At 51.1% G+C, this 11,475-nt stretch overlaps 1 protein-coding gene across 5 annotated transcripts in view; it reads right to left on the bottom strand.

The window, feature by feature from the left end:
* Positions 1–10,384, bottom strand: part of Mpv17 (mitochondrial inner membrane protein MPV17) — a 14,776-nt gene extending 4,392 nt beyond the window's left edge. The window contains exons 1-8 of one of the 5 annotated variants that reach the window (XM_028874767.2): positions 10,292–10,384; positions 9,750–9,824; positions 1,460–1,575; positions 1,141–1,233; positions 963–1,058; positions 723–755; positions 430–482; positions 105–262 (exon numbers count right to left, since the gene is read on the bottom strand). In XM_028874767.2, the coding sequence (XP_028730600.1) occupies positions 118–262; positions 430–482; positions 723–755; positions 963–1,058; positions 1,141–1,233; positions 1,460–1,575; positions 9,750–9,819 (606 nt within the window). In that variant the 5' untranslated portion in view covers positions 9,820–9,824; positions 10,292–10,384 and the 3' untranslated portion in view covers positions 105–117. The other 4 variants (XM_037198096.1, XM_028874770.2, XM_037198097.1 and 1 more) reach the window with 4 other exon arrangements.
* Positions 10,385–11,475: the final 1,091 nt, after the last annotated feature.

An 11,475-nucleotide genomic window follows, 5' to 3' on the forward strand; every position in this document is an offset into this window, starting at 1 on the left:
TTTTTTTTTTTAATTGCAGTTCAGCAACAAGCTTTATTACTGGGACAAAACAATCTCCAAGGTGAACTAACCAGATAAGGCTCCTGCTTAGTCTTTGACTGTACCTTTCTGTCTAACTTAGGCCTCCGTGTCCCACAGCCAGGTACTGTCCCTGCATATGCGCCACCAAACCTGGAACTCGGGTGGGATGGAAAAAGGTTTGTGGGAGCCAAAGCCTTCCAGGGGAGCTGACAGGTCAGCCAGGGGCACTCTAAGATGGTCTCTGTAAAGGATCAAAGGCTTTAAATGAAAGGCTGGAGACCCTGAGGAGGCCCGACCAGGACACAGTGAGCTGGCTGAAGTCCTGAAGTAGGCCAAGGTTGAGATGACTATCACTGTGTCTCCAACTGGAGATCTCCCTTCAAGGGTGGGGTAGGGAATCTGTCATACCTGTAATGCAGGGGGACCAGGTAGAAGTTGGCTAACTGCACAGCAGGCCAGAGCTATGAGGAGAAAATGTGACGGTCAGTGGGTGCCCGCTCCCTGACACCCAGACTCCCCGTCCAGCCTGGCCCCGCTCCACAAAGGAAAAGGCTGAAGGTGGGTGTTTCCCTGGTCAAGGTGCCCATGTGGGGTACGAGAGAGTGATCCTAAGAGAGGGATTCCTATGCCACGAGGGCCCCAACCTCAGGGCACTTCTGGACTAAAGGAGGCAGAACAGCTGGTGAGGGGTCAACGCTTACGTAGTAGTTGGTGATGAGAGCGTCAGGGTAGTCCTGCAAAGACGGAGGGAACAGTTATCACTCACATATCGAAGCAGCTGCCACAGCCCTGCATGAAAATCACACACACAGGCGCTGTTCCCAGAAGGCAGTCCTGCCCCGACGCCCCTCGGCTCCTTTCCGCCCGAGCCTCCCCTTAACATCACTTATGCCTGCCTCCTCCCTTGGGGCAGCCAGCCTGCTGGCCAGGGAGCCACTTACCCGCTTCAGTTTGGCCCAATTGTCCTGGGCTGACATTCCATTGAGTGCCCCTACCAGGGGGAGGAAACAGCCTAGAAAACATGGGGCAAAGGCCCCCTAGGGAAGAGGAATCAAGCGAAAGCTGAGTGCCCACAGCCCAACCAGGCTCTCCTCCCCGACTCCCTTTTCCTTAGCTCACCTGATCTAACAACATCTTCTTCAGTGCGTCCACCTTGGTGGTGCCGGGGATAAGGCGGTCCAAAACCCTATACCAGCCTCCGACTACAGGGCCCTAGGAGTAAAAAACAGGGCGGCGGCGGGGCACAGTGACGGACCCTTGGCTTCTCTGTCACCAAGCTCCTCCCCAAGACAGCAGAAACCAAATCCTGAGGAAGGCAGACTCTAAGAGGAAGAGGGCACAGGCTGGCCTCGGTGTGAGCGGCCGATGGGCACCACAGGGTGGCAGAGAATGATTTCCACTGCCCAAGGCCCTGCAGCCCCACTGTGAGAGAACTTACCACAAAGCCACAGCCCATGGACACCATGGTCAGGGTCCGGCCTGTCTGGTGTTCCTGGAGACCCCGCCTCTCCACCAGTTGCTGTGAGATAATGTCACCTAGGCCCATCAGTGACCCTGTGCAGGGTACACAGGTGTTATCAGGACATCTCCCAAAAGGTAAGTCTGTTGACCAAATGAGGCTCGGCACTCTGAGACCTGGGACTTCGTTCTGGCAAATGATCAGGCCCTTCTTGCTGCCTTGAAGCCCTCTGCTCAAGGATAGGGGGACAGCTTCTCATGTGTCCTATCAAAAACTGGCAGGGCATGTCTGGCATCCCAGCACTTGGGAGGCAGAGGTAGGACTGTTATGAGTTTGAGGCCAGCCTGGGCTACATAGGGAGCCCCAGCCCAGTCAGGGGTACACAGTGAGACCACATCTTAAAACAAACAAACCATGAAGGAAGGGGGGGGCAGAGAAAGAGAGGGAAGGGGGGGGACAGAAAAACACAGGAGGTGAGCAGGCCAGGATCTGTGAACATACAGTAAGTTGTAAGGGAACCAGGGCCGAAACCCAGATAGAAGAAAGCAAGTCTAAAGCCTATGGCTTAGAACTGCAGAGACCAGGATTGGAAGGGCCTCCCAGAGCATTCCATCTAAACTCTTATTCTAGAGGCGTGGGAATGAAGGTCCATGACTTCATATAGCTGGTAATAGAGACCCAGGGAGCTTGACTCCTAGACACTATTCTTTTGAGGACCCCCAAAGACTAACAGACTGTGCAGGAGAATAAAAAAGTAGTCTCTACTCCCTGCAAGCTCAAAGCCAGACTCTGGCCAATGTCTTTTTCTTCGGTCTTAGGGGGTCTTTATTGATAGATAACAGTATGGATAACTCTTTCTAAAATGTGCTCAAACAGTGCCAGAGAAGATGTTGACTTGTTTTGATAATGAGCGCCTCCTCCCCAAGGAAGTCCTGGCCACCGATCACACACACAGGAAGACGCGCCCAGACTCTCCGTTCACACCCTTGACCTGGCGATTGGACTTCGAGCGATTTCCCCTCAGACCTCTGACCCTGCTTCCCCTCCCCTAACTGCACGGACGCCCACTCCTAGAAGCCAAGGCAGAATTGGAATCATCACTATTTAAAGCTTCCAGCTTGTCATGATGGCGTGATGGTTTCCAACAAACAGTCACAGGGCCGCTTGGGAGTGACCGCATGATCTCCAGCGTGCCCGTCCATCTCGCTGAGTAATGAGAGTCCCCTCTAGCCCCGGAGTCACCGCTGTCCCCATGCCCTCAATTAGCACTGGGCAAACACATCCTTCCACCCCATCCCTTGGTCCGGAGTTGGCTCTGACGTCCATGCTGGCTGCACATACAGCTCTGTTCTTCCCCCACAGCCTCTCCTACAGCACTTCCTCAGACCAACCTAGTCAGAGGGGGTTGGGGAAAGCTAGGAGCTAGAGCCGGTGATGGGCAACCCTAGGTGACCCAGGCAGCTGGCCATCAGGCAGTTCTTCCTCTTAGCATCCCATCAAGTCCGTGCTGCCTTTCCCGCCCCCCCCCCTGCCAATCTCCCCCAAACAGTCAGGCCTGGTCTCCCCAAGGGCAAGGTCAGAATTCCTGGAGGTTGGGGGTGGGTGGCCAGAGTAGACTCCTAGACATGTTGGTTGTCGTCCCCACACATAACCAAGCCCCTGATAGGTGCTCAGAAAACAGTCAAACAAAAACCTACAGCCCCAAACACCCAGACTGCTTGGGGGAAAGGCACAAAGAACTCTAAGCTCAACCTGAAGAATTGTGTCAGGCACCGAGTGTTAGGGTGTCAGGGAACCCAGAGTGTGTTCCCCGTCAGTTACACTTCCCTCAGCCCCACTGCCTCCCAGTGTGTGGCCATCAGCTGTGTGCTCGGGGCTCTCTTAGGACTCTCTCCTGGACTATGCATAAAGGGGGAAAAATGACCCTAGGAAGGCTGAAGGCACTTGAGAAATGAAGGAACAACAGTCCACTTTGATAAGATAGTGACAATTCACAAAGGACTCAACTAATCCTCACAAAAGGCCTGGGAAGTAGGTAGCCACAGGTCCATCTAACTAAAGAGTCTTTGAAAGATGGAGTGACCTAGTAAGGAGTAGAGTTTGGATCAACTCAGGCCAGGGGAGCAAGGCCAGAGCACAGGCAGAAGCAGGCTCAGAGGCCACGGGCTACCCTATCCAAGTAGTGTCTAAAAGATCCACATAGGGAAGACGTGCCCTGAGCCGGCACAGTGGCACATGCCTGTAATCTCAGCTCTTGGGAGGCAGAGGCACAAGGATTGTTTCAAGTTCAAAGAGAGCATGGTCTACATGATGAGTTCTAGGCCCGACCTTGACTCAAGCAAAACCAAATAAAAAATTAGAAAAACAAATCAGGGGCTGGGGAGACGGCTCAGTAGTCATTATCATTTGTTGCTCTTGCAGAGGACCTGGGTTTGGTTCCCAGCATCCACATGGCAGCTCACGACCATTTCTAAGTCCAGTTTCAGGTGACCTACTGGCCTCTTCTGGTCTCTAGGGACATTAGGCACAGTTGTGATGCACACACATACATGTAGGTACATACACACTTAAGAACACTAAAAAGCTTACTATGTACTCATGCACTTCTATATTATCCCCAGACTATCCTCTCTGTTCCTTGTTACCCATAGGGAGGGCAGGCAGCAATATTCTCAGAAAATTGAGATTTGCATATTTCCTCTCTTCATGACTTATCAATAGCTATACAAACTAAAGGCAGAACTATAATGAAAACCAATTTACTGATGCCATGGTTCTGGAAGCCTTCAGCCACTGAAAAAGGACTACCTATGGTGTCCTGGTGTCCACAAGAGTAAGTGGAAGTCCCCTCTCACAGGGGTGAGTCCCTGGCATATTGATGATGAGTAGCCCATATGTGTTTGTACTTAGACCATCCGATTCCTGGGTGGCAGGGGGATGGGGAAAGACTCATCCTTTAGTTAAAGTGTGTCCATTATATGATGCATGCAGACTGCAGCTCCTGATTGCTTAGGGTACTTTGATAAACTTCCTTTGGGGAGGTGGAAGTGACCTGTACAGACTCTCAGACAGTCATAGTACGGTGCCTGTTATTTCTTTCGCAGTAAATGTAGGGAGCAAAGCTGGTGTGTGTGAGCACTGTCTGAGTATCCCCTCGCCCAAACCTTTGAGTCTAGGTCCCAGACTGCACCCATCAAGTCTGAAGCAGAACCAGGTGACATGCCATCTTCAGAGCAATGACCTGAGGAGGGACTCTGTAGGCCCACCCAGGTCTGTTCATTTCTGACATAACAGTATCCTGAAGCTCGTCTTCTGTTCATAGGAGATGATGGCCACTGGACCTGCAACAACTCCAGAATGGCTGAAGACTTTGGTCCACACCAAGAGCAAGGCCTGCATTCCTGGCCCAAGTGAGCCTTCATCAATCAGGAAGGACTCAAACATCCAAACCTTTCCTGTTGTCTCCAGCCCGGAACCCAAACACCCAAACCACTCCGATATCTGGTTAACCGGGACGGCGTACTGATCTGGTTCCTCTCTCCTTGAACTTGAGAGTCAGAGTGGGAAGTCTCAAAACACATCATGCCCAGAGCCCCGGTGGGCCAGGGTGAGAGGTTGCTGGGCAGTGGTGCCCCAAAGCCAAGCTGGGCACAGAGCCTAGTGAGTAGACACTGATCTGAGTATGACATCATGCCTCTGGGCAGATGCCAGTTCTCATTCGTCACTCCTCCCCATGGGGGGGGGGAATGTTTGGCTCTGGACACTGATCTATTTGAGACCATTCCCTGCCCATCAATGGAAAAGCCCCAACCTGCCCACCCCTTTCCAAGGCATGAGTAGAGCCAAATCGTCCTGCTTTCCTCTCGATTCCTACACTTGCTTTTGGAAAGAGTCTTAAGTGCAAGAAAATAAAGTGTTGACGGAAGATGAGATGCAGATGGGCAGGAAGCGGCTTTCTGAAATGAGAGGAAGCATCCCTTTAAATATAGGAGGTGGGGTCTGCAGGGAAAACTATTCTTGGCACTGAGCCAAAAGTGCTGCTGACTACAGGGGCCTCCTAGCTGGTGCAGGAGGTTGACCTGAGCCAGAGCCTGGGGCAGCTGAAGCTCCATTGAGAAGGAAAGCGTATTCCTTGAGATGAGTCTAAGTGTTCAGCTCACTCCTGTCCACAAGCATCCTGTTGAAGAAAATGAGACAAAACGGCCAGTCCTGCGGCTTCTCACGGTTAAACCCAGCTGGGTGGACACTCAGTGTCCCGAGGCCCCAGCAGCTCACGTACCAGGGCTGGAGTACAAGTAGCGGTGCCCAGATTCTGATGCCAGGTCTAGAGCTGTGCGTGTGACACCTAAGCACACGTCATATCCTGCTTATGCCTCTGTTTCCCTTTCTGCAGCACCAAGGTCCCTGAGACTCACATTCTGACTTAATTCAGGTCCCCAGGAAATCTGCCTACAGTTTAGCGGCTCGGGTGGCCTGCAACGGATGGAACTGGGCCCTGGGCTCTGGGCCCACTGGAGACTGGAAGAGCCCTGCAGAAAGGAAGGGATGAAGCTGACTCAGACTCTGCAGAACACGCAGTCAACCTTTCCCCCAGGCTGCCCTGGTCGTGACTCTGGCTTGGCCCAAAAGCGGTGCACTGGCCACTTCCGCTGAACCACTGCAGGTCTTGATTCCCCTGCCTCCTGCTCTAGCCACGACTGCAGTTGAATCAGATGGCTTCCTTCAGGCCTGTCACACCCAGGGTCTCACCGTTAAGGCCTATGGGGACCACACATGTGTGAAAAGGTAGCAGAGGAGTTGAGTGTTCCCTGGGGTGAAATGCTGGCCAGTGGGGGAAGGAAGCCAGTGGATTAAGGCCTCTTCTCCAGAAATAACTATTCATCCGATAAGGCATTTCAATTTGCTTTTTATAGTCAGTTCCAAGGTATGGAGCCCAAGAAGCCCTGAAGGGCGGCTGATTTAATAATGCCCCCTTCGTACCGCTCTCCCTCTGGCCCTCGGAGGGATTACGTTCTAATCTGTACATAAGCTTCAGGCTCTGCTGCTCGGAAGACCAAGGCCAAGATAATTATCCGTAAGCTGGGCATGGTGCATGTCTATGATCTAGGCACTTGAAAGGCTGAAGTAGAAGGACTGATGAGTTCAAGGCTAGCCTTAGCAACACAGTAAGTCTAAAGCGAGACTGAGCTGCGCAGTGAGATTCTGATTGAAAATAACCAGCCTTGGGCTGGAGAGATGGCCCAGAGGTTAAGAGCACTGGCTGCTCTTCCAGAGGTCCTGAGTTCAATTCCCAGCAACCACATGGTGGCTCACAACCATCTGTAACGAGATCTGCAGGCATACATGTATGTATAGTGAATAAATAAATAAATAAATAAATAAATAAATAAATAAATAACCAGCCCTGGCATAGTGGCGCACGCCTTTAATCCCAACACTTAGGAGGCAGAGACAGTTGGATCTCTGTGAATCCCAGACCAGCCTGGTCTACACAGTGAGTTCCAGGACAACCAGGGCTACACAGTGAGACCCTACCTCAAAACAAACAAACAAACAAACAAATAAATAAATAAATGGGAAATAATTAAAAGATATTTTTCCATGTTTAGATTTAGGGAAAGTGGAACAAACCCAGCCCAAACCCCTCTATAAAAAGAGGAGTCTGCTATATACGGGTTGCCGATAATCATAGGAAAGGCCAAGTCCTTGAACCTTCAAGTTTATTGTACATTAAAAAAAGTTCCAAGCCAGGTGGTAGTGGCGCACACCTTTAATCCCAGCACTTGGGAGGCAGAGGCAGGTGGATCTCTGTGAGTTCGAGGCCAGCCTGGGCCACAGAGTGAGTTCCAGGACAGGCACCAAAACTACACAGAGAAAACCTGTCTCAAAACAAACAAACAAGTTCCAGTCAGTTCCAGGAAAGAACTGATTTCACACATGTGACCCACGGGCTTGAACACACACACTATAAATAATATAAAAAAAACAATAAAAGGCCCAAGAGGATAGGCATATCATCCAGAGAGCATGCGTGCTGGCATGTGTGAGGCTGTGGCTTCCATCTTTAGTACTGTGAGTAAATAAATAAACGACACTTCCTTAGCTGCTTCTCAGAGATAATTCCCCTAACTGACCTTTTAAGTTCTAATTGAGGAAACTGAGGCCCAGAGGTTTATTGACGTGGACTAATTAGGCAGCTCCTAAGTGCTATGCTCTGAGATTCCGATCTTGGCCTTCTAGTTCCAAGTCTGAAATCTCTGTCTTGTTTCCCGGTGTGAGCCGTCCCACGGGACCTCTGGAGAACTGTGCTCAGAAAACAGTCCAAAATGGTAAGGTGAGCTCAGCCCACCCCACCCTTTATTTGTAGGTTGGTCCAAAGAGCCTGAGCAGCAAGGAAGGAAGTCTTGAGAGAAATGTTAGGAGGCTACAGGTTGCTGCAGGACCACACACGGATGCAGCAGTGTCAGGAGAAAACGGACATATGAGACCATGTAAAAAGAGCGTGGCACAGACAACACCAGGCAGCCCAGTTAACCCCATTTCTGCACCTGCAACCCTTGAGGCTTTAGTTCCTGCCTTTGTCGGCTACGGATCATCTAGGTAGGGAAACATGGCCGAAAGGGGGGACCTTTCTATCTGGCAGCCAGGGGCCCCGAGGGAATCTGAGGCTGGGCAAAGGGCCCAGCGTGTCTGTTCCCATCACAGCCACACAGTCCAGTATGAGTCACCACACACCCAGCCAGGTGAGTCATGCGGGCCGGACACTCCGAGGACAAGAGGTGGATGGGCACGGGATGCTATCGAGGGGCTAGGGAGGAGCACAGGGGTCCACCTCCCGGCCAGACAGGTAGTGAGCGTAGTTTCTAATGCTCACGTAGGGCCATTCTGCTAATAGGCCCACCGCTCTCCGCTGGCCTTTAGCCTCGCTCTTTCCCCACAGAAGCCCACAGCCCTCCTTAGAATACGGGGTCTTTCTCTAAACACAGGCAAGGCATGTCTGTGACCCGATCTCTGATGGTCAGAGGATTGGTGATGCTTCCCTGCCCTGTCCCCTTGTCCTGGCTAACCAGCAAAGTGAAGGCGGGAACAGCTGCTGCCTCCTCACTGGATGTGGAGTAGCAAGGCCCTGGTTAGCACACTGTCTGATGACAGGCAGGGAAGACAAGCAAAACAATGACGTGGGCCAAGCTCAGCACAGTGGTCACGCAGCCAGCTGTGGTGGCTCACGCTTGGAATTTCAGCATCCAGGAGGCCGAGATGGAGCTGCTGCAAGTTCAAGGCCAGCCTGGCTACAGAGTGAATTCCAGGTCAGCCTGGGCTAGAGTGTGGCTCTTGAAATAAAAATGAAACAAAGAAGTGAAATACATGAACTGAGGAGAGGGACTCAAAGAGTCCTAAAGCTGAGTACTGACTCAGAAGCACTCAGTTTTACTATTATTTAAACCAGATACACGACTGCTTTGCACATTTCACAATAAAAAAAATACTAAGGAAAAATAAACTGGAGTAAGTTACTTCAGCACTTAGGCGTGTGATCGACTAATGTGGACTCAAGTAATCTAACTAACAGACCTGTGGAGGTCGATATGACACAGTGTGTGTGTGTGTGTGTGTGTGTGTGTGTGTGTGTGTGTGTGTGTGCTGGGCACACTGTGAAATGTAGGAGGAAAACATTAGCTTCTCAAGGTGGGCAGTCTCCTGGGGTCAGTGCTTTTAAGAATGGACTACTTATGCCAGGCAGCGGTAGCGTACCCCTTTAATCCCAATATTTGGGAGGGAGAGGCAAGTGGATCTCTAAGTTGAAGGCCAGCCTGATCTATAGAGTTCCAGGACAGCCAGGGCTACTCAGAGAAACCCTGTATTGAAAAACCAAACCAACCAACCAACCAAAGATTACTTAGGTTTGTGAGGACTTATAGTATTACTGGACAGAACCATGTGTCTCTTTTCACTTTCAAATTATTTGAAATTATGTGTGTGTGGAGTGGGTGCAAGCGAGTGTAGGTGCCCCAAGTGGCTGGAGGTGACAGATCTCCCTGGAGCTGGAGTTACAGGTGGCTCTGAGGGACCTGATGTGGGAGTCGGGCCCTCAAGAGCAGGAAGTGCTGCTAACTTCTGCGCCATCCCTCTAGCGTCCTAGTGTGTATATTTTAGGAATAGCTTTGGGACCTCGCCCTCCAAAACAGAGTAATTCGAGGTGAGAGGAAGTCAACCCCTTCAGGGGAGCTAAATAGGAGCCTCTTCCTCCTCAGATCCCGGAGACACTCACCAGCTGTCAGAACCTGGACTTTCCACGGATGTGCAGCCAGGGCCCTCTGGTATGCCCGCCAGAGTGCCATGCCTCCTGTCAAACAAGAGGACCAGTCACTCTCACTGCCCCTCCTCACGGGAAGAACCCGCCTGCCGTTTCCTGTGCTAACTCTCTCCACTTTCAAAACCTGCAAGTGACAGAGGCCTCAGGAAGGCTGCTTACTGGGCGGTGTCCTGCCTCCCGATCTCTTTAGACAATTGGAGCATTATTCCCGGAGGCTGCCTCTGCCACCCCAAACCCGGTCCTGAAGCAAGGCTGCCTGATCCAGACACTCACGAGGTCAGGCTTCCTCTAGCTTCCCCCCACAGTCTAGGTCCTCCTCCCACCCCAAGCAAACTGAAAGGTCTCCGAATCCAGACTCGGCTGGAACTAAACTGCATTCTGAGTGCAACTCCACACCGGAAATACACCACGATCTGGGGCTGGGAGGTCACATGACTTGCAGGAGCTCATGGCCCTCAGCGATTCACACTACTGACGATCAAAAATCCTCCACTCACCTGAATGCTAGCAATGCGTAGAACCTTCTCCCACGTGACAGGAGTTGGCCGAGACTTCCGTATCGAGCCCCGCCCCTTCCGCCCGCATGCTGCTGTCGTTTGGACACTTGTAGTCCAGGAGGAATGTGACCCGGACCCTTGACACCCGTTGGAAGGTGGCTCAGCCGGCCACCTAGCGGGCAGCCTCTTTTCCGCAGATTGCACTTCCCTATGCTCGTCTGGTCCCCGGCTCCCAGCCAGGTCTGCACTGTCCCGGTCTCCCCGAGCTAGCCAGGTCTGGACTCCCTTGTTTGGAAACTTGAAAGTTGGACTCAAGTAGTCTATTTTTGTGCTCCATACCAAAACGTTTTGTCCAAAATATCTTTTTTAAAGTGCAGGCGGCTTCCACAAGAACCACCAACACAGCAGAATTTGAGAGCCCAATGTAACAGGCTGCCCGGCCTTTGTCATGAGTTTGTAAAATGATGGGCTTCCAGTGTGCCTCTCAGGACCCCCAAGTTCTAGAGATGTGCAAGAGGGGGACTCAATGGAGTTTTTCTGTTGTTGTTAAGTGTGTTTCTAGAGTTATTTTAAGCAGAGGCATACAACTGTTTGAAAACGAGTTTAGGGAATCTAAGTCTCCTTCCAACTGTAACACCTTAAGAATGTATCTATTCTCAAGTCTTGAGAAAGCTCAACCTTTCTGTTCTCCATGTGGCTACTCCCAGCTCATTTACTCAATTCCTGTGGGTGGATCCTATTAACTACTAGAGAATAAGCTAAAGGAATTTACAGCAGATGTAATAAGAGACCAAATGTGCAAGATTGGAAGGTTTTTTTTTTTTTTTGGTTTTTTGAAACGATTTCTCTGTGTAGCTTTGCGCCTTTCCTGGATCTCGTTCTGTAGACCAGGCTGGCCTCGAACTCAGAGATCCGCCTGGCTCTACCTCCCCAGTGCTGGGATTAAAGGCGTGCGCCACCACCGCCCGGCTTAGATTGGAAGTGTTTTTAAGCAAGAATGTATGGATTCAAATCTTTCTGCCAGTTTTGGTAGTTATGTGACCTTATTCAGATTGCTTAATCTTTCAGAATCTAAGGATTACATAAAATAGTCTATACCCCACAGACTATGTATGTGTGTTTGTCATGTATGCAAAGCACCCAAAACAGCAAATTTATCCATCCAGCCTTCTCCTCTGAAGCAC

This window comes from Peromyscus leucopus, chromosome 22 (assembly GCF_004664715.2).
Source record: "Peromyscus leucopus breed LL Stock chromosome 22, UCI_PerLeu_2.1, whole genome shotgun sequence".
NCBI classification, from domain to species: domain Eukaryota; kingdom Metazoa; phylum Chordata; class Mammalia; order Rodentia; family Cricetidae; genus Peromyscus; species Peromyscus leucopus.